Source organism: Spermophilus citellus, assembly GCF_964194105.1.
Source record: "Spermophilus citellus genome assembly, chromosome: 4".
In the NCBI taxonomy this organism is placed as follows: Eukaryota; Metazoa; Chordata; class Mammalia; order Rodentia; family Sciuridae; genus Spermophilus; species Spermophilus citellus.
This window is the reverse complement of record NC_138185.1, coordinates 121,531,130-121,554,149: the sequence shown is the minus strand read 5'-3', so window position 1 is coordinate 121,554,149 and position 23,020 is coordinate 121,531,130. Positions and strand designations below refer to the sequence as shown.

Genomic DNA, 23,020 nt, shown 5'->3' with positions numbered 1-23,020 from the left:
TTAATTGATATTCTAATTAGATATTTAATAATAATCTATTGCTGGTCACTTTTGCTATTTGGAAATTTCAAGACTAAATTCTTGCCACAAGTTATTTAAACTCCTTATTTCTTAGTTATTGCTGACTCCCATGCATTTGCCTCCCCACTCAGAATATGAAAATTGTAGGTATCAAAATCTTGGCATATAATTTTTAGGACATTATAAGATTCTGATCAAGATTTAATTAACAACAGAAGATTTTGTTGTTTTTATTTATTTATTTAATTTTATGTGGTGCTGAGGATTGAACCCAGGGCCTTCGGTATTGATAGGTGAGTTCTCTGATACGGAGTTACAGCACCAATCCCTCTTGTCTATTTTTTTGGCTTCATTTGAGTCTATCCTCGAATATACTTCACTCTTTAAGAATTACAGAATAATTGGGCTCATCAGTAAGGTTTTACCTTAGTGGAACATTTGGAGTTGCAGTAGCTATTTTCTTCTAATGGTTGATAAATTTTTATTCTGATATTAACAATTTCTCAGGAAATCTAATTAATATAATAAAATCTTATTCATAGGACAGGACATTATCTATTTTCATATTACATTTAAACCTCACTTTATTTTGGCTTTATTAATTTGGATCTATGTGTTAATATATGCTGAGAGGATTTGTTCTTATTTTAGGAAGAATATTTAAACTATGAGAGTGGCTTCCAGATACCCTGTATAAGAGTACTTATTTACTTTTAAAAAATATGTTGAAGGTTACTATTAAAAGAGATCATACATCATTTATTTCACAGCAAAACTTAAAGTTTAGAAATTTAGAAAGATTGCCACAACTGCTAATTCTGTATTTTTAGCCAGCTATTTTATGACCTATTTTTTTCTTGAATAAATTCTAGAGACAAGTATATTTTAGGTCATTGACAAAACCCTCTGCACTTGTTTTTGAGGTAGTGATGGAGGAAAGCAAAAAAGCAAGCTTTTAGGAAGATCTTCATTTGTGGTTAAAAATAATATTTGGGATTCGTTTGAGGTAGACATTTTTTCACTTTTATACTCTTCCATAGTTTTAATGAACATACAGTATTTTATTAGCTATGATTCAGGAAATAGATCTATCACTGAGTATGCTCATAAAGAAGTGAGTTAAAATATTTATTCATTTGGTTAGGCATGTTGGTGCACAACTATAATCCCAGCTATTTGGGAGGCTGAGGCAGGAGAATTGCAAGTTCAAGACTATCCTGAAAAATTTAGTGAAACTCAAAATTAGAAAAAAAAATAGTGGAGGAGGGGAGCAGGGGTATAACTCAGTGGTAGAGTGCTTATCTAGCATGAGTTCAATCCCCAGTCCACAATAAAATAAAATAAAATATTTTAAAATTGTGTATTTGTTGGTCTCACTTCTAAAATCAGTATACAGGTTGTTGTTTACCATTTCTTGTGTCTGAAGCAAGATAGGGTAGAGGTTGCTATTTGGAAATTTCAAGACTAAATTCTCAAAACATCTGTTTGCAGATAACTAGGATTATAGAATATATTTCTAATATCCTTACCTTAATCACCCCACCTCCTGATGCTGGGGTTGAACTCAGAAGCCTCACACTTGCTAAGCATAGTCTCTACCTTTGAGGTAGATTCCCAGTCCCCTTGGTTTTGTATTTTGATAGCTTTATAGTAGGATGACAACATTACCCAAAGAGAATAGATAGGCCTTAATTTATTTAAGAAGCATTGTTAGGTGTATATGGAATTTTTTGATTGGTCTGAAACAGAAAGTTCCACTTTAGGATATAAATTTAGTTAATTTAAATATCAGATTTTTATTTTTTCCCTTGCAGTACTGGGAATTGAACTCAGGCCTGTGTACAACCAGACAGGTACTCTACTACTTAGCCATATCATTAGCCTTAAATATCAAATCTTAATTTTGAAACATCTTGATTAAGTATTATATTATGACAGTTAAAAATCTAAATTTTGGGGGCTTTCTGTACCATGCAGTCTTAGAGAAAATAAATTCTGACATTGTAGTACAAAAGCAGTCAAAGAATACATAAATAAGAGTGACTATGTTTCAGAAAAATCTTTGTTTAGAAAAACAATAGGCTACAATTTGCCAATGAATTTCAGTTTTAAAATATGCTGTGTATGGGAGGTCTCTATTTTCTGCTCAAAATCTGCTAAAAAAATCTTAATTAAAAAAATATATTAGTAAAAATAATTTAGGGGGTTGCAGTTGTGGCTCAGTGGTAAAGTATTTGCCTAGCATGCATGAGGCTCTAGGTTTGATCCTCAGCACCACATAAAAAAATAAAAATAAAGATATTGTATTCACCTAAAATTAAAAAATGAATATTTAAAAAAATTTAGAATGAAATAATGATCAAAACCTTCATGAGGAGCCAGGGTTGTAGCTCAGTGGTAGAGTTCTTACCTAGCACGTGGGGGGAAATGGGTTTGATTCTCAGCACCACATATAAATAAGTAAAATAAAGATCCATTGACAACTGAAAAATATTTTTTAAAACAACCTTCATGATATCTCTTTATTTCACTAAGTGGTAAATCCAGTAGATAACTAAATTATAAGTATCATCTGTCATATATGCTCTCAGAGGATCTCATGACAGGTTCCCCCCCACCCCTTGGTATCAGAGATTGAACTCAGGGGCACTCAACCACTGAGCCACATCCCCACCCCTATTTTGTATTTTATTTAGAGACAGGGTCTCACTGAATTTAGCATTTCACCGCTGTTGAGGCTGGCTTTTAACTCACTGACCCCCTGCCTCAGCCTCCCAAGCCACTAGGATTACAGGTGTGTGCCACCATATCTGGCCACCATTTGGTTTTATAGGGATCACTTATACAACTTATTTTACTCATTGATTAAAGCAAAAAAAAATTGTGACATGTCATTAATACATTTGATAACATAAATCTAGAACACCTCAGAGAATTGTTGGAGAAATTGTTGATGTAATTGATATCCTTGGTTAAGTAGAAAATTCCTGAGGAATTTTTGATTGCCTTGCTTTCATCTTCCTATCATTGATATAGTAATTATTTTGTTGGTGTTTCCCTCCTGTAGTATATATTTTCTCCTGTGAATATAACAGAATATGTTTGTGTCAGTTAAAATATTTACAATCATTGAGTGTAATATCCATGTACTGCATCTAACAACTTATTTGAAAAATTATTTTAGACAGGTGCTATTGAATTAGCTTGACTGCATTTTCTGGGGTTCAGCTTAACTATAATAAATGTATATCCTTTTAATCTTTTATTGTGAAACAATACAGAAAAGCACATCAGATTCCATGAATTATTATAGTTATTAATTAATTGATTAATGAGTTATTATAAAGAAAACATCAGTGGAACTACCATAACAAGTTAAGAAACAACATGGCCAGCACCCCAGAAGTCTCTCTTCCTTTCTCCAACTATATAACTCCTTCTTTTCCCCCAGGAATAACTATAAATCCTGATAACTATAAATCCTGATCCATTTTCTTACTTTTCTTTATAGTTTTACCATTTATGTGGCAAAACAATATAGTGTAATTTTGCCAGTTGTTGAACTTTACTTTTTTAAAGATTTTTAAAAAATATTTTTAGTTGTAGAAGAACACAATACTTATATTTAATTAATTATTTATTTAAAAAGTTTTTTAGATGTTGATGAACCTTTATTTTATTCATTAATTTATATATGGTGCTGAGAATCAAACCCAGCTCCTCACACATGCTAGGCAAGTGCTCTAACTCTGAGCTACAACCCTAGCCAGTTTTTAAAATTTATTATATTACAGATAGATTCTTAAGTATATTACTAGTACTTTAATACTGTATTCATTTTAGCCATTAAAAAAATGTTCAAGGTAAGCCTAACAGGTTCTCATTATATTACTTAAGGTCTTGCTAAATTGTTGGGGCTTGCTTTGAGCTTCAGATCCTCTTGTCTCAGCCTCCCTAGTCACTGCATTTATCTTGAACTTCTTCAGTATTTCAGTAAAACAGTTCCACAGATGATCTTGTACCTTTTCTTGCCCTTTAGATGAATTTTTCATGCAGGACTCTGTTGTAGGTACCTAATTAATAATAACTATGATGAATGGTGAAGGGTATAGCACTTGGCTTTGAAAATAGATTTCTCAATGTCTTTTATATCACCTTGTAAATTGCATAGTGATAGGATTGACTTCGTTATTTTTATAAATATTCTAATAAAAATGCATGTTAACATATATGTATAGTAGACACATGTGCACATAAATACTTTTGCTTCTGATTGCAATAAACACTTCAGTCATCCAAAGAATTGGATTTTATAGCACTAATACTTTCTTTTTCAGGTGAAACTTCCACCAATGATGGAAATCATAACTGCTGAACAACTGATGGAATATTTAGGTTAGTGTTGAAGAGTGGATGATTTTATATCTCTTCCAAAATAAAACTAAGTTTTCAAAGCTGATATGTTACAAATTCTTACCTTTACAAAGTACTATATTATACACTGTTTTAAAATTATACTTTTAAATCTGTTAATTAATTTTTTAACTAGTATGTTACTATTCTTAGATGTTATAGGCTTTTAACCAGCATTAAATTCTGCAAGGAGAATAGGTGATATCTAGAAAACAAGATGCATATAAAGTGTAATAAATTGCAGAATGGGAGATGACACAGAAACTCTGACATTGCGTGTAGAAGGTATTAAAAAAATATTGGATAGGTTTGGGTTAAAGATGAAGGAGATAGACTGGAGATATAGGTCAGTGGTGGAACATTTACCAAGTATATTCAGGGTCCTGAGCTCAATCCCCAGCACCACAAAAAAAAATAAATAAATAAAGGCAAAGGGGATGATTTAGGGTAGTGCTACTCAAAGTATGATTCATGATCCTGTGCCAGTTTATGAAGTATTAGTTCAGTCTCCAGTAAGATAGGAGCTTAAATCACGATATAAAACATTTACATTAGTAAGTACACTTAATTCATCCAAAATGTTTTTTATAGCAGAATTTTCTTGATGAAGGAATCAATGTATTGAATTGCATTTTTTCATAGCTTATTTCTAATAAAGTTTGTAAACCAGTTGTATTGAGTTGAACTTGTTTAGAGAGTAGGAGTTACACATCATACTGAGGTCTTTTAAAATTTTGGCAAATAATAATCTATGTATGTATTTATACTATTGCCAAATAGGAAACCTTAAACCATATTTTCCCAGGTTTTTTTTAGTAATTAAAATTTTATTTTTAAAAATATTGTTAGCTGATAATTTGGCTCCACCATTCCAGATAATTAGCTGTTTTTTTTTTTTTTTTTGGGGTAAGATATAGGCTTAGTAAAATAATTGGGATTGCAGTTTTGGAAGACCTTTTTCTTTATGTAATTCATATCATTTAATCCCTACTCACTGGTTAGGGACCTCATGGTTATAGATAGAATACCTACTTATCTGCAAATAGACTGGATTTTTTTCCCTTTTATTTTTATTTTTTATTTGGGGGCATGGTACTGCAAATTGAACCAGGGCACTTTGCCAGTGAGCCACATCCCTAGCCATTTTTATTTTTTATTTTGAGACAGGGTCTCACTAAGTTGCTTAGGGTCTTGCTGATTTGCTGAGGCTAGCCTTGAACCTGTAATCTTCATATATCAACCTTCCAAATTGTTGGGATTACAGGCATGCATCACAGCACCAGCTAACCTAAGTTATTGATCCTTACACTTAATGATTTCTAAATTATATATCATGGGGAAGACTCAATATGTTTGGTGCTTTGAGGAATATCCAGTGTGACTGCCAAGGAATGTGCAAAGGGAAGCTAGTAGGAGATGAGATTGCACATGGAGTCAGATCACATAGGGTCCAGTAGCTGTTATAGAGGCTGACTTTTGCTGTGAGTGAGTTAGGAAACCATTAGAGGATTTTGAACAGAAGACTGATATGATCTGACTTTGGATTTAATGAGAATTCTCTAGCTATTATGTTGAAAATAGACCTGGGGTAAGGACAGGAGCAGAGAGACCAATTAGGAAACTTACAACAAATGTGGTAGTAGCTTCAAACAAGGTAGAACTGGAGGTGGTAAGAAGTGGTGAAATTCTGAACATATATAGCTGACAGAATTTCCTGATCAGTCAGATGTGGAATGAAAATGGAGTCAAGGGTTACCCTGTGGTTTTGGCTTGAACAGTGAAAAGGATGGAGTTGTCATCAACTGAAATAGAAAAAAATGGAAGGAGAAAGTTTAGGGAGGAGAAATATCAGGATGCTTATATTTGGTTATAAGATGCTTATTGACATTCAAATTGGAGACATCAGGAAGGCAATTAGATATATAAATCCAGAATTAGAGAAGAATTCTAGATCATTGCTGTATAATATAACTTTTTGTGATGATAGAAATGTTCTGTATATATGCTTTCTAGTTTGTACCCACTAGCCCACATATAGCCCTTGAACTCTTAAAAATGTATTTGATGTGCTGGGCACAGTGGCCCATGCCTATAATCCCAGCAACTCTGGTGGCTAAGGCAGGACAATAACAAGTCTGAGGCTAGCCTTGGCAACTTAGAGTAACTCTGTCTCAAAATACAAAATAAAAAGGTCGTGTGTACATAGCTTACTATGGTACACTCAGTGGTAGAACACTCTCATATTCAATATTCAGTACCACACATACACACACACACACAATGTAGTTAATGTGACTGAGGAATGGATTTTTGGTTATTTGTTTTTTTATTTTTGCAATGCTAGGTATCAAACCCAGGGCATTGCTTGTGTCAGGCAGGTACTCTACCACTGAGTTATACCCTTAACCCCTGAATCTTTAATTTTAGGTAATTTAATTTGTATAGAAACATGGTGCTATAGATAGTACGGGTCTAATCTGTAAATTATATATTTTAAGATAAGATATATAAACGGGAGATTGGGTGAGTTCCTAAAGGGAATGAATGTAGATAGAGAAGGGAAAAGATTAGTGGACTGAATCCAGGGCATGCCAGTGATTAGCCAAGATGGAGAAAAATAGGAAATTGAGATTTCCTAAACTCCAAATGAAGAAGTGTTTCAAGGAAGAGTGAGAGATTAGGTAAATCTCAAATGCTGCTAATAGGTCAAGAGGGATGAATAATGTAAACTGACCACTGGTTTAGCCACAAGGATGTCACTGGTAGCTTTGTTAAGCATATGGAATGAAAACCTTACTGTAGAAAAGTGAAAAATTTAGACCTTCATACATAGACATAGAATATATAATAATACAGATAGTTTGAAAGGATATAGCAAAATCCCATAAACAGAGTCATATATACACAAGTACTGATAGCATAAAAGAATGAAATTGGTGCAAATAGGGCATTAATATTCAGAATATACCAAGAACTCAAAGAACTAAACAAACACTTCTCAAAAGAAGAAATACAAATGGTCAAAAAGTACATGAAAAAATGTTCAACATCTCTAGCAATTAGGGAAATGCAAATCAAAACTACATTGAAATTTCATCTCACTCCACACTAGAAAAACTAGGGATAGTAGGAACATACCTCAACATTGTAAGAACTCTATATGTTAATCCCAAGGCCAACATCATTCTAAATGGAGAAAAACTAAAAGCATTCTCTCTAAAAAACTGAAACAAGACAAGGATGCCCTCTTTCATCACTTCTATTTAACACAGAAACTCTAGCCAGAGCAATTAGGCAAAAGAAATAAATTAAAGGAATACAAATAGGAAAAGAAGAGCTCAAGCTATCCCTGTTTGCCAAAGACATGATTCTATATTTAGAAGACCCTAAAAACTCAACCAGAAAACTCCTAGAACTCATAAAAGAATTTAGCAAAGTAGCAGGATATAAAATTAACAACCATAAATCAATTGTGTTTCAATACACCAATGATGAATCGGCTGAAAGAGAAATTAGGGAATTTATCCCATTCACAATAGCCTCAAAAATAACAACAACATGAGAATCAATCTAACAAAAGAGGTGAAAGACCTCTACAATGAAAACTATAGAGCAATAAAGAAATTGAAGAAGACCTTAGAAGGTGGAAAAATCTGTAATTATAGATAGGCAGAATTAATATTGCCAAAATGGCCATACTACCAAAAGTGCTATAAAGATTTAATATGCAATTCCTATTAAAATTTCAATGCCATTCTTCATAGAAAAGGCAGTCAAGAAATTCATTTGGAAAAATAAGAGACCCAGAACAAAGCAATCCTTTGTGAGAAAAGTGAAGCAAGAGACATCACAATACCAGACCTTAAATTATACTACAGAGCTATGGTAATAAAAACAGCATGGTATTGGCACCAAAACAGACATGAAGACCAAAGGTACAGAATAGAAGACACATAGATACAGTTATCTCAGAACAAGGCACCAAAAACATACATTGGAGAAAAGATATCCTCTTCAACAAATGGTGCTGAGAAAACTGGAAATCAATATGTAGCAGAATGAAATTTAACCTCTACTTCTCACCTGCACAAAACTCAAAAGTGGATCAAAGACCTAGGTATTAGACCAGAGACCCTGTACCTACTTGAAGAAAATGTAGGCCCAACTCTCAATTATGTTGGTTTAGAACTGAGTTTCCTCAACAAGACTCCTAAAGCGCAAGAAGTAAAATCAAGAATCAATAAATGGGATGGAATCAAACTGGAAATCTTGTTCACCGCAAAAGAACAATTAAGAACACAAAGAGAGAGCCTACAGAAGGGAAGAAAATCATTGCCACCTGCACCCCAGATAGAGTATTAATCTCCAGGATATATAAAGAAATCAAAAAACACAAAAAAATCAAATAACCCAATCAATAAATGGGCAAAGGAACTGAACAGGCACTTCACAGAAGAAGAAATATATGAAAAAACTGTTCAACATCTCTAGCAATTAGAGAAATGCAAATTAAAGCTACACTGAGATTCCATCTCACTCCAAAGTGGCATTTATCAAGAAATCAAATAACAATAAATATTGGGAGGATGTGGGGGAAACAGTTCACTCATACATTGCTGGTGGGGCTGCAAATTGGTGCAATCACTACTATAGAAAGCATTATGGAGATTCCTCAAAAAAAATGGAACCACCATTTCACCCAGTTATCTCACTCCTCTGTATATACTCAAAGGACTTAAAATCAGCATACTACATTGACACAGCCACATCAATGTTTATGGCAGCACAATTCACAATAGCCAAATTATGGAACCAACCTAGATGCCCTTCAATAGATGAATGGATAAAGAAAATGTACACAATGGAATATTACTTAACCATAAAGAAGAGTGAAATTATGGCATTTTCCAGTAAATGAATGGAACTGGAGAATATCATGCTAAGTGAAACAAGCCAATACCCCCCAAATCAAAGGGTGAATGTTCTCTCTGATATGTGGATGCTAACCCACAATAAGGGGAGGGGGCTGGAGAATAGAAGAAGTTCATTGGATTAGACAAAGGGGAATGAAGGGAAGGGAGGGGCATGGAAATAGGAAAGATATTAGAATGAATTGGCCACAACTTTCCTTTGTTTATATATGAATACACAATTGTGAAACTTCGAATCTTGTACAGCCACAAGAATGGGATCCTAAATCATACTCCATGTATGTATAATATGTCAGAATATACTCTACTGTCATGTATATCTAAACAGAATAAATAAAATTTTTAAAAAATTCATTTTACTCAGTCAGAATGGCAACTATCAAGAATACAAATAATATCAAATGTTGGTGAGGAGGTGGGGGAAAAGGTACACTCCTACATTGTTGGTGGGACTGCAAATTAGTGCAACCACTCTGAAAAGCAGTATGGGCATTACTCAGAAAACTAGAAATGGAGGGCTGGGGATATAGCTCAGTTTGTGGAATGCTTTCCTCGAATGCACAAGGCCCTTGGTTTAATCCTGAGCACCACACACACAAAAAAAAAATTGGAATGGAATCATCACTTGACCGAGTTATCCCACTCCTTGGTTATACCCAAAGGTCTTAAAATCAGCATACTGCAGTGATGCAGCCACATAAGTGTTTATGGCAGTACAATTCACAGTAGCCAAGCTATGGAACCAATCTAGGTGCCCTTCAACAGATGAATGGATAAAGAAAATGTGATATATATACACCATGGAGTATTATTCAGCCATAAAGAAGAATGAAATTATGACATTTGCCAATAAATGGATAGAACTGGAGATTATCTTGCTAAGTGAAATAAGCCAGTCTCAAAAAAAGTCAAAGGTCAAATGTTTTCTCTCAATGTGGAAGCTAATCCAAAATAAAACAGGGGGAAGGGAGAATTTCAGGGACTTGAGTTGTGGCTCAGTGTTAGAGTGCTCGCCTAGCGCATGTGGGGTACTGGGTTCCATCCTCAGCACTACATAAAAATGAAATAAAGATACTGTGTCCACCTACAACTAAAAAGTAAGTATTTTTTTAAAAGGGAGAATTTCATCAAAATAAAGGAAAGATCAATAAAGTAGATGAAGGAGATTAAGGGGGAGGAAGAAGGGACAGGAAAAGGGAAGAACAGTGGAATGAATCTGATGAAATTCTGTACGTACATACATGAATATACCACAGTGGATCCCAACATCAAGCATACCCACAAGACACTAATAAAAAAAAAAAAACTAAATAAATTGCAGAAAGTTCTATAGAGCAGAGGGAGCAAGGGGAAGGTGGAGGAGGGGGAGGGGGGAAGTGCTGGGGAAAACAGTTGTTGGGATAGTGGCATTCTCTGACTTTAAAAAATTTATCTTTTGCTGAGCACTGTGGCACACAGCAGTAATTGCAGGGGCTCAGGAGGCTGAGTCAGGAGGATTGCAAGTTCAAAGCCAGCCTCAGCAACTTATTGAGGCCCTAAGCAACTAAGCAAGACCCTGTCTCAAAATTAAAAAAAAATTTAAAAAGGGTTGGAGATGTGGTTCAGAGGTTAAGTGCCACTATACTCAATCCCTAGTACCCCAAAATTTATCTTTTTAATTTTATCATTGAATATAAATATGCTATAAAAGTGGTCAGTGTTAAAGCATTTTAATTTGCCTAGAATTGACGAGATCACTTCTTTTGCAAATGTTCATTTGGGATAAAATAATTGCTGCCAAACTCATTCTCCCTTTTTTTTTTTTTTTTTTTTTTTTTGCCTAATGTAACTGTCATGGTTTTGTTCCTTGGCTTCTGTTTTTCTGGAATATCCCATTAATAGCAATGACTCCTTTCTTTGAAATTCCCTTTTCTATATATTAATACTTCACCATCTGATTTACTGCAAACTATCATTTTCTGCCCTCAAAGTTAGCCTCCATATCATGATACTCTTCCTAAAGCATCAATTTTATTCTTCACTCTATTTAAAGACAGAAACAGCTAGGGATATGACTCAGTGCTAAAGACAAGAACTTGCTAGCATGTGTGAGGCCCTGGCTTTGATCCCCAGCAATGTAAACAAAACAAACCAAAGCAAAAACATAAAGAGTCCCTATGATTTTTTTTAAAGGAGCCACATTTATCAGCACATTATTTATGATTTCCTATAATCTCATTGATTTATTCATGCAACTGGATTTCCCACTACTTTGCAACATAAATCCTGTGGATTAGTTTTATAAGCTACTCATATGAGATGATCTTTCGTTCTTTCTTTTTTAAAAATATTTTTTAGTTGTAGTTGGACAAATACCTTTATTTTATTTATTTTTTTATGTGGTGCTGAGAATCAAACCCAGTGCCTCACACGTGGTAGGCGAGTGCTCTACTGCTGAGCCACAACCCCAGCTCCTCCCAACCCCCTTCCCTGAAATGATCTTTCTTATTTGTGCTTCCCCCCCCACCACCACCACCACCATTGCTGGGGATTGAACAAGGGCCTTGCTCAGGCTATTCAAGTACTCTGCCACTGAGCTATATCTCGAGCCCTCTTATTTAGCTTTCTCTATCGTTCCTTTTCCCTCAAAACATGCTGTTTTCTTCTACTGCCTTTCCAAGTTCTCCCCATTTTGCTGAATTCAGTTTAGACTTCTCCCTTCACAGGATTTCTGAAGTTGACAGACTTGATCAATCTCTTTTCAAAATCACTTGGTATTTAAGCATTTATTACATTTTATATTATACTTTGTCATTATCTTATTCTGTATATCTTATAAGGTTTTTGCCTAACAAAATTATTTTTTTTAAACAGCAACATTTACATCCTAACATTTATTCTAACCCCTCACTAAACTTAGTAAACTTTCAAGAAATACTTTGTGATCAAAATAGTATTGTTGACCAAATATAGATAACAAAGGTTAGATCAGTTAGAGAAAATAGCACTCATTTGGGGGGGGGGGCGGTACTGGAATTGAACTCAGAGGTGCTTAACCACTGAGCCACATCCCCACCCCTTTTTATATTTTATTTAGAGACAGAGTCTTGCTAAGTTGCTTTGGGTCTCACTAAGTTGCTGAGGCTGGCTTTGACTTGCAGTCCTCCTGCTTCAGCCTCCTGAGCTGCTGGGATTACAGACATGCAGGCAAAAAATAGCTCTCTTAAGAGATTTTTTATATATCTACAATTGATACTTTCTGAAGATACTTCTTTAGAAACTCAAACTCAGTCTTTTTTTTTTTTTTAATGGTACTGGGAATTGAACTCAGGGGCACTCAACCACTGAGCCACATCCCCAGCCCAGTTTTGTATTTTATTTATAGACAGGGTCTCACTGAGTTACTTGGTGCCTTGATAAATTGCGGAGACTGGCTTTGAACTTGTGATCCTCTTGCCTCTGCCTTCCAGCAGCTGGGATTTTAGGCATGGGTCACCACGCCCAGCCTCAAACTCAGTCTTTTAAAAATATGATTTTAGGAGCTGGATATATAACTCAGTGATAATGCATGTGTAGCATGCACAAGACTCTGTGTTTGATCCCTAGCACATGCATGTGTATATACATATACACAATAGTCTCTTAAAAATATATCTGGGGGGCTGGGGATGTGGCTCAAGCGCGCTCGCCTGGCATGCGTGCGGCCCAGGTTCGATCCTCAGCACCACATACCAACAAAGATGTTGTGTCCGCTGAGAACTAAAAAATAAATATTAAAAAAAAAATTCTCTCTCTCTCTCTATCTCTCTCTCTCTCCCCTCTCACTCTTTAAAATATATATATCTGGTTCTCTTATTATGTATTAGTTATATAATGCTGTATAACATCACTCCAACATTTTAGTGACTTCAATCACTAAACATGTATTTATCTCACAGAACCTATAGATCAGGAATTTGGGTTAGGTTTAGCTAGGTCGCCCTAATTCAGGGTATAGTAGGGAGTTCCAGTCAAGGTGTTGACCTGGGCTGCAGGTTCAAATGAAGGTCCAGCTTAGGAGAATCGTCTTCTAATCATTTACACAGTTGTTGGCAAGATATAGTTCCCCATGGGTTGTTGGACTGAGGTCCTTAGTTCTTTCCTGGCTATTGACTAAAAATGTCCCCAGGTCCTTGCCATAGGAGCAGCTCATGGCAGCTGTTCCTTCTCAGGTGAAAGAACAGAACTATAAAAGCCACAATATTTTATATTCTAATTTTTAATGGGACAACTCATTTCTTCTGCCATTTTTAAAAATATATTTTTTAATTGTAGATGGACACAGTACCTTCATTTTATTTTTTATGTGGTGCTGAGGATCAAATCCAGTGCCCCACACATGCTAGGCAAGCACTCTACCATTGAGCTACAGCCCCAGCCCTCTTCTGTCATTTTATTTATTAGAATTGAGTTAGTAAATTCATTCTATGCTCAGGGAAAGAGGATTATACAAAGAAGTTGGGAAATATAACTCATCAGTAGAGTACTTGTATTGCATGTACAAGGCCTTGAGTTCTATGATCCCCAGCCTAGTGGGAGGAAAAAATAGTGGTAGAATAATACTTTTACTTTATTTACTTATTTTTATAAGGTGCTGAGGATCGAACCCAATGCCTTACACATGCTAGACAAGAGCTCTACCACTGTGTTACAACCACAGCCCCTTCAATTAAATCTTCTGTCAAAACCTCAACATGGGGTGGTTGTGGTTCAGTGGTAGAGTGCATGCCTGGCACGTGTGAAGCACTAGGTTTGATCCTCAGCACCTTATAAAAATAAGTAAATACAGTAAAAGTATTATTCATCTACAACTACAAAAAAATTTTAAATTAAAAAATAAATTAAACAAAACAAAACAAAACTCAACATGAAGTTGGGGATGTAGCTCAGTGGTAGAATATTTGCCTGACGTTCATGAAAGCCCTGCATGGGGCTTTATTTCCAGCATTGCCAAAAAGCAATACACATAATGTGCTGTGTAAAGACTCAAAACATTTTTTGTAAATTTACTTACTTATACATGTCCATCAACCCAATTAATTTAATGCTTTTGGAGTCCTTCTACATATGCAGAATGAAATATTGTTGGTTAGACTTTACTATCTTAAAGTTCTAATTGAAAGCACACAAATAATATATTAATGTTCATAGGAATTCTTTTGTGATCAGAGTTGGAAAGTTTAACACAGTACTTGATGAAGTCTTTAAAAGTTTATTTTGAATTAGAAAAATAAAGGTTATATTAAAGCAATTTGATTAGCTTGTTAGCAGTTTGGGAGGTTGGGTTAGAACTAGTTCCATATCTCAATGTTTCTTTCAAAATAAATAAGATAAATGAAAAATTTAAACATTAAAAAAAGAGAAGTGCTGGGCAAGTGCTCATGCCTATAATACCAGCAACTCAGGAAGCTGAGGCAGGAGGATCAAGTTCAAGGCCCAGCCTCATCAACTTAGTGAGACCATACCTCAAATTTTTAAAAAGGGCTGGAGATATGACTTAGTAGTAGGGCGCTCCTGAGTTCAATTCCCCAGACAATCAAAAAATTTAAAAATAATATTTTTTGCTGTGCACCTGTAATCTCAGCAACCTGGGAGGCTGAAGCAGGAGGATCACAAATACAAGGCCTCAGCAGTTTAATGAGGCTGTAAGCAATTTGGTGAGAGCCTTTCAAAATAAACAATAAAACTGGTTGGAGATAATGCTCTGCGATAAATTTCCCCTGGGGTCAGTCTCCAATTCATGAGGATGTGTAGTGGGGTAAGGAGTGAGACCAAATTAAAATACATATTTTTAAATATCCATTTTTTAATGCAAAAAAAATTTGGTTTTTCTGAGGTTTGGATATTTAACATACTTATAATACCCACTGTTAATTAAGTAATTAGAGGAATATTTGATTGATAGCAATAGAAGTTGTTACAATGTTTGGGAGTAGTAATATATAAAGAAACTCAAATGTATTATAAAATGGGAGATAAGAAAAATTTAATGGTATTTTTAAGTACATTGAAAAAAAAATCTGAGGATAGCAAACAGTTATTGCTTTTCTCTGGATAGAATTGAGGGGTCAACATTTATATCCTCTATTGATCTAGTGTTTAAAAATTTATAATTGAAAGCTTAATTTTATAAACAAAAAAATTAACATTTTAAAAAGGAAATTTCACAATTTTGTTTTTACAGGAGATTACATGCTTGATTCGAAGCCAAAAGAAATTTCAGAAATTCAACGTTTAAATTATGAACAGGTAATAAATGTGACTTTTATTATATTAAGATATTTAATTTTTATGTTATGAATATATTCATTGTTTTCTCTAGCAGTGACTTCCAGTCTTTTCTATAAAGGACTAAATAGTAAAAGTTTTAGGTTTTTATAGTAAATATTTAATAGTAAAATTTTGCAGGCCAAATATGGTCAGTGTCTGTCGCATATTCTTTGTTTTCTTTTTTCCTTACCCTTTAAATATGTAAGAACCCTTAGTCCACAGTCAGATTTGACCCATAGGCCATACTGAAGATTCCTGGTTTCTGTGAATACATATGCTATAGAGGATGACATGTCAATACTAGATGAGTGGGGAATAATAACCTGGTAATTTTTTGAAAAACTGACTTTCACATGTATGTGTCATTTCCTTTGCTTATATTTATTTTTCAATTATGTTTTTCTTTTTCTGTTCTTTCTTTTTTTCTTTCCTTTTTTCAGTGCTGAGAATCAAACCCAGGGCCTCCCAGTATTCTAGGCAGGCACTGTACCACTTAACTATACCCAACACCTGAAGTTTTGTTTAGGAGAAAATTAAGCAAGTAATGTTCCTGGTATGTCATTAGGACACATTTTGCTGCTTTGTAGTTTCAATATGTAGAGATCCTTTAGGAAGAGTTACTAGGTTCAAAATCATTAGAGCTGGAAGAAAGCAAGCAGATTTTGTTTTCTTCAGTATTCCTCTTTACTTGGAAAGAGAATGAGGAAAAAATTGCTTCATTTAGTGGGAGGAAGTCTCAACCAGGGAAGAAATAAACATTACTAGAACCTTCTTAATCACTTTTTAAAAAATATTTTTTTGTTTTAGTTGTAGATGGACACAATACCTTTATTTTATTTGTTTATTTTTATGTGGGGCTGAGGATCAAACCCAGGGCCTCACATGTGCAGGGCAAGTGCTCCACCACTGAGCTACAACCCCAACCCTGCTTACTCACTTTTTGTTTGTTTGTTTGTTTGTTTATAGACCTTTATTTTATTTATTTATATGTGGTGCTGCGAATTGAACCCAGTGCCTCACACACAGGGAAGTGTGCTACCACTGAGCCACCCCTCCCGCCCCCCTGTTTACTCACTTTAAAAGTATATTTTTAAATATACTTTCATTAGTTAAAAAGAAAGCAAAATCTGTTTCAGTATTGCAAAATTTTTTGGATTTTAATGTTCAGATAATTTTGTCCTAATAGAATTGAAAAGTCAACATCTTGAATTTCATTGTTATCCAAGATAGGAAATCTATATCTAAAGCCAAAAAAATTTGTATGCCAAGTAATTTGAATTTTGTTAGGATAGAACTGTGGAATTAGCTCATTGAAGCCCTAAGCTTAGTCCTCAGCACTGACCCCACCAAAAAACTTTTTGGAATAATTTGTAGTTTAAAGCAATGATTTCCAAACATTTTTAGGAATAGAAACCATTTGTCAAGTGAAATCTTTTTTTTTTTTTTTTTTGTACAGGGGTTGATCCCAGGGTGCTTTACCACTGAACTATATCCCCAGCCCTTTTTATATTTTTTCAATTTTTTTTAAGCTTTCTCTCTTTTATTAAATATTTATTTTTTACTTATTTTTATGTGGTGCTGAGGATCGAACCCAGGGCCTCTCACATGATAGGCAAGCGCTCTATCACTGAGCCACAGCTCCAGCCCCAAAAGCTTTCTTTTTTTAAAGAAATAACTTTATTTCATTCATTTATCTTTTCATGTGGTGCTGAGGAATTGAACCCAGTGCCTCCCATGTCATAGGCAAGCGCTCTACCACTGAGCTACCACCCCATCCCCTTTTTATTTATTAATTTTCAGACAGGATCTTGCTAAGTTGCTTAGGGCCTAACTAAGTTTCTGAAGCTGGCCTTGAACTTGTGATCCTCCTACCTCAATCTCCCAAGTTGCTGTGATTATAGGTGTGTGCAGTCCACCCAGCTCAAATGAAATATTATTTATATAAGCCCCTAATATATAAAACCAGTAAATGATACTTTATAAGTATAAGATTATAAGGTTTAATTTATATAATTGATTTATCAAATTTATATAATTTCTTATTGAAATCAGGCTTTTCAATTAATGACAGATTTAAAATTAGAAATTATGAATGATGATTGCAGTTTTCTGTCAACCTCTGAATTCATTTTACTTCTGTTTCACATTCTTGAGAAATGATTGACAGATGTTTTCAAATGATATTAGCATTTTGTTTAAGTTCATCTTGCAGTCAGTCTCAGGATACACTTTCATTACAATGATTTAGACTCTTAAAGAGTGGTTGGAAGTTTTGTCTCATAGTTAAGAGAAACAATATTTAACAACTGCTTGCATTTCCTAAAACTATCAGGCCAAAAGTACTCTTCACTTAAAATAAGCACTAAAAGTATTTATGAGGTTATTATTACACTACCATTAGTTTTCAGAATAGTATGTACCAAGCTGATATGCTGAGTCTAAACTAGTGTTTAATGTTCTACAGGCATGAGGTAATAGTGTTCTTTTTTTGTAATTTTATATGAGCAGACATGGTCAAACCTTAATTTTAGAAAAGCCAATGCAGAGCTGCCATCTTCCTAAGTTTTAACTTTTTACTAGAAGATGTAAATAAACGGGCTGGGGATGTGGCTCAAGCGGTAGTGCGCTCGCCTCGCATGCATGCGGCCCGGGTTCGATCCTCAGCACCACATACCAACAAAGATGTTGTGTCCGCCGAGAACTAAAAAATAAATATTTTAAAAAAAAAATGTAAATAAACAACGTGTTTTTTCAGTTTAATTTAATGTTAAACACCATCATAGTACAAGAAAACATGATATGCATGTCAACAAATTTTTTTTTTTTAAAGAATTTTTAATATTTATTTTTTAGTTCTTGGTGGACACAACATCTTTGTTTGTATGTGGTGCTGAGGATCGAACCCGGGTTGCACGCACGCCAGGCGAGCGCGCTACTGCTTGAGCCACATCCCCAGCCTCAACAAATTTTTAAATAACTGCAAAGACATTTTTTTTTAATTTTTATTTTTTATTAGTTGCTTGAGACAATACAATGATCTTGACATATCATACATTTGATTCAAATGGGGTGTGAATTCTCATTTTTCCACGTGTACAGATTGCAGGATCACGTTGGTTATACAGCCACATATATACATACAGCAATACTAGTGTCTCTTGTATTCTGCTGCCCTCCCTATCCCCCCTCCCCTGCCCTTCCCTCCCATCACTTGTCTTTACCCAATCTACTGTGACACATTTCTCTCTCTCTCTCTCTCTCTCTCTCTCTCTCTCTCTCTCTCTCTCTCTTCCTTCCCCATCACACCATCATATATGTATATTGTAAAATGATGAGGGTCTCCTTCCATCTTCCGTGCAATTCCCCTTCTCCCTCCCATTCCCTCCCACCTCTCTTCCCTGTTTAGTGGTAATCTTCTTCTCATGCTCTTCCTCCCTACTGTTTTGAGTCACCTCCCTTATATCAGAGAAGACATTCGGCATTTGTTTTTTAGGGATTGGCTAACTTCACTTAGCATAATCTACTCTAATGCCATCCATTTCCCTGCAAATGCCATGATTTTGTTATTTTTTTTAGTGCTGAGTAATATTCCATTGTGTATAAATGCCACATTTTTTTTATCCTTTCATCTATTGAAGGGCATCTAGGTTGGTTCCATAGTCTAGCTTTTGTGAATTGTGCTGCTATGAACATTGATGTAGCTGTGTCCCTGTAGTATGCTCTTTTTAAGTCTTTTGGGTATAGTCCAAGAAGGGGAATAGCTGGGTCAAATGTTGGTTCCATTCCCAGCTTTCCAAGGAATTTTCATACTGCCCTCCAAATTGGCTGCATTAATTTGCAGCCCCACCAGCAATGTATGAGTGTACCTTCCACCACCACCCCCAATCCTTGCCAGCACTTATTGTTGTTTAACTTCATAATGGCTGCCATTCTTATTGGAGTGAGATGATATCTTAGAGTGGTTTTAATTTGCATTTCTCTGATTGCTAGCATTGGTGAGCATTTTTTCGTGTATTTGTTGATTGATTGTATATCCTCCTCTGAGAAGTGTCTGTTCAGGTCCTTGGCCCATTTGTCGATTGGGTTATTAGTTTTTTTGTTGTTTAACTTTTTGAGTTCTTTGTATATCCTAGAGATTAATGCTCTATCTGAAGAGTGAGGGGTAAAAATTTGTTCCCAGGATGTAGGCTCCCTATTTACCTCACTTATTATTTCTCTTGCTGAGAAAAAACTTTTTAGTTTGAATATGTCTCATTTGTTGATTCTTGATTTCAACTCTTGTGCTATAGGTGTTCTATTAAGGAATTTGGAGCCTGACCCCACGAGATGGAGATTAGGGCCAACTTTTTCTTAAATTTAAAATATTTCCTCATTTTAGAAATACCTTGGGGAAGAGTTCTAAGAAACAGTTTAACCACTATCTTAAAGGATCCAGTAGTAATTTTTTTTTATGATGTAAGCAATCATCCCTCAAATTTATATTTTATAATATTAATTATCATTGTGAAATTAGGAACCAGGTGACAAAAAATTTATCCCTCTTAATCCTTTGTTTATAAATTTATTTTGTATCAGTTTTATAAATCTCTATAAAGATAATAAAACTATCAAATAGTACTATCAAATGCTATTCAGTTATTTTAATACTAAATAACCCATAATAAACATAGCAAGTATATGAAGATATAAGCATGAGCTCAGGAACCATGAGAAATTACACTATCCCCTACCAGGCATGGTGGCACCTGCCTTTAATTCCAGCTACTCAGGAAGCTGAGACAGGTGAGGACAGCCTGGGCAATTTAGGAAGACCTTATCTCAGAAATAAAAAGGGATGGGGATGTAGCTCAGTGATAGACCACCCCTGGGTTGAATCCCTACTGCCACAAGGAAAAAAGAGAGAGAGAGAGACAGAGACAGAGACAGAGACAGAGACAGAAGTAAAAGTAAAGAAATTATAATGTCCCCAAAGGAAGGTGGGTGATTAGCAGCCAAGAATTTAACAAAAATAGAAGAAAAATTTGGTGGTAGAATTATAATCCTTAGCTTGCTCAATATTGTTCACATTTTTTCAGATTCATAATTGTTGTGGCTTTAGAAAAGGTTTTACAACACTTAAGGGAAAAAATGTGAACTGAATGTTTTTAAGAGTTAACTTTTGGGAAGACTGAGAAAATATATTGTTTTAGGGTACTGTGAAGACAAAGTGTTATCCACTGTAAAAACCGTGTTATCCTATTTATAAATGTGTCATTTATACATTTAAAACATTTTACTAATTTGTTTGCAGTCTGTTCAGTTTCTTTTTTTTTTCTTTTTATTTATTTATTTATTTATTTTTTATTGTTGGTCGTTCAAAAGATTACATAGTTCTTAATATATCATATTTCACAGTTTGATTCAAGTGGGTTATGAACTCCCATTTTTACCCCGTATACAGATTGCTGTGTCACATCAGTTACACTTCCATTGATTTACATATTGCCATTCTAGTGTCTGATGTATTCTGCTGTCTATCCTATTCTCTACTATCCCCCTTCCCCTCCCCTCCCCTCCCCTTTTCTCTCTCTACCCCCTCTACTATAAATCATTTCTTCCACTTGTATTATTCTTCTCTTACCCCTCCTTTCCTCTTATATGTAATTTTGTATAACCCTGAGGATCACCTTCCATTTCCATGCTGTTCAGTTTCTTAAAATGGGATTTAATAAGTTATTTGGTAAAACCAGAACATTAATTTTATGACCTAAATTTGCCTTCTTTAAATTCCAGAGATGCTTCCTAACTTGTTGTTGTTGTTTGGCACCAGGAATTGAACCCAAGGGTGCTTAACCACTGAGATACATCCCCAACCCTTTTTTTATTTTTTGAGGCAAGGTCTTATTAAGTTGCTTAGGTCCCATTAATAAGTTGCTGAGGCTGGCTTTGAACTCATGACTCTTCTGCTTCAGCCTCCCAAATTGCTAGGATTAGAGGTGTGTGCCACCACACCCAGCCCTACTTTTAATATAAGAAGGGTTTATTTCATATTTATCCTTTCTACTATAAGCCCCTCCAGTAGTCCTATTTTATATCTACTTAAATACTACTACTTTTATGTCTTCTAGCATACTGTCTGATAAGCTGTAGAGATTCTGTAAAAGTTTATTAAATTTTATATATTTTTAAAATTTTTTCTATCAAATATGTCCTCCATACAGATATTCATATTTATTTTATTAAAATGTTTAGAAAAAATGTTTTAAAATTGTCTTCATTACTGACTTACATGATCACATTTACTGAGAACTGTGGACAGAATGACCCCTTAATTTGGGCAGTAAGTCTCTGATCCACTTTCTGCCTGGCTCTCAGACTTCATCTCTACAACTTTTCATCTCATTTATTTTAGTCTAGCATTGTTGGACTCCTATGCTGTAATAAATTCATTTCTGCATCAGAATTTGTGCACTACTGTCCACTTTGTCTAGAATGGTCTTTTCCCAGGGCTTCCCAAGACTTTCACTTTAGTCTCTATTTAACTATCATTTTTGAAGAAGCCTTCCTGTTTTCCTTTAGATTCAAGGCATTCACTGCAAAATTGAGTGTGGAAAGAGTAGGGAATTTCCATGTACCTCCTGTACTTCCATATACCTCATGTACAGCGTCCCCCACTATTAGCATCCCATCAGAGTTGTACATTTGTTATATCATTAATGCACCATTGTCACCCAAAGTTCATGGCATAGTTGTATTCACTTTTAGAACTATACATTCTTTGTATTTTGAGAAATGTATGATGACATGTGTTCGCCATTATGATATCGTACAGAATATTTTCACTATCCTAAAAATCTTCTGTGTTTTGCCTATTTATCTCTTTCTCTCCTTAATCCCTCACAACCACTGATTTTTACTATCTGTAGACTTGCCATTTCCAGAGTGTCATTTGAAATCATACCGTTTGTAGTATTTGCAGAGTGACTTTTTTCACTTAGTAAAATAATGTTTCTTCCATGACTTTTCATGACTTAATAGTTTATTAAAAAAACAAAAATTTCAAAAATTTATATTATGAAATTTATCCTTTTGATCATTTTTAATTATACAGTTTAATAGTGTCAGTTATACTCAGCATTGTGTAACAGATCTTTTTCATCTTGTGAAACTGAAATTTTATACTCATTGAGCAACAACAACTCTCCATTTCTCATCCCCTCAAGTCCCTGGAAACCACCATTCTACTTGTTTTTATGATTTTTTTATTACTGTAGATACCCCATTTAAATGGAGTCATAAGGTATTTGTACTTTTGTGACTGGCTTATTTCATTCCTCATAATGTCCTCAAGGTTCAGCCATGTTGTAGCATTTGACAGAATTTTTCAT

General features: G+C 34.7%; 1 protein-coding gene across 2 annotated transcripts in view; it reads left to right on the top strand.

The window, feature by feature from the left end:
- MINDY2 (MINDY lysine 48 deubiquitinase 2) overlaps positions 1-23,020 on the top strand; it is an 85,135-nt gene that overhangs the window by 13,374 nt on the left and 48,741 nt on the right. For both annotated transcript variants that reach the window (XM_081290374.1, XM_081290375.1), the window contains exons 2-3: positions 4,359-4,416; positions 15,568-15,632. In XM_081290374.1, the coding sequence (XP_081146500.1) occupies positions 4,359-4,416; positions 15,568-15,632 (123 nt within the window). The remainder of the gene's footprint in view (positions 1-4,358; positions 4,417-15,567; positions 15,633-23,020) is intronic.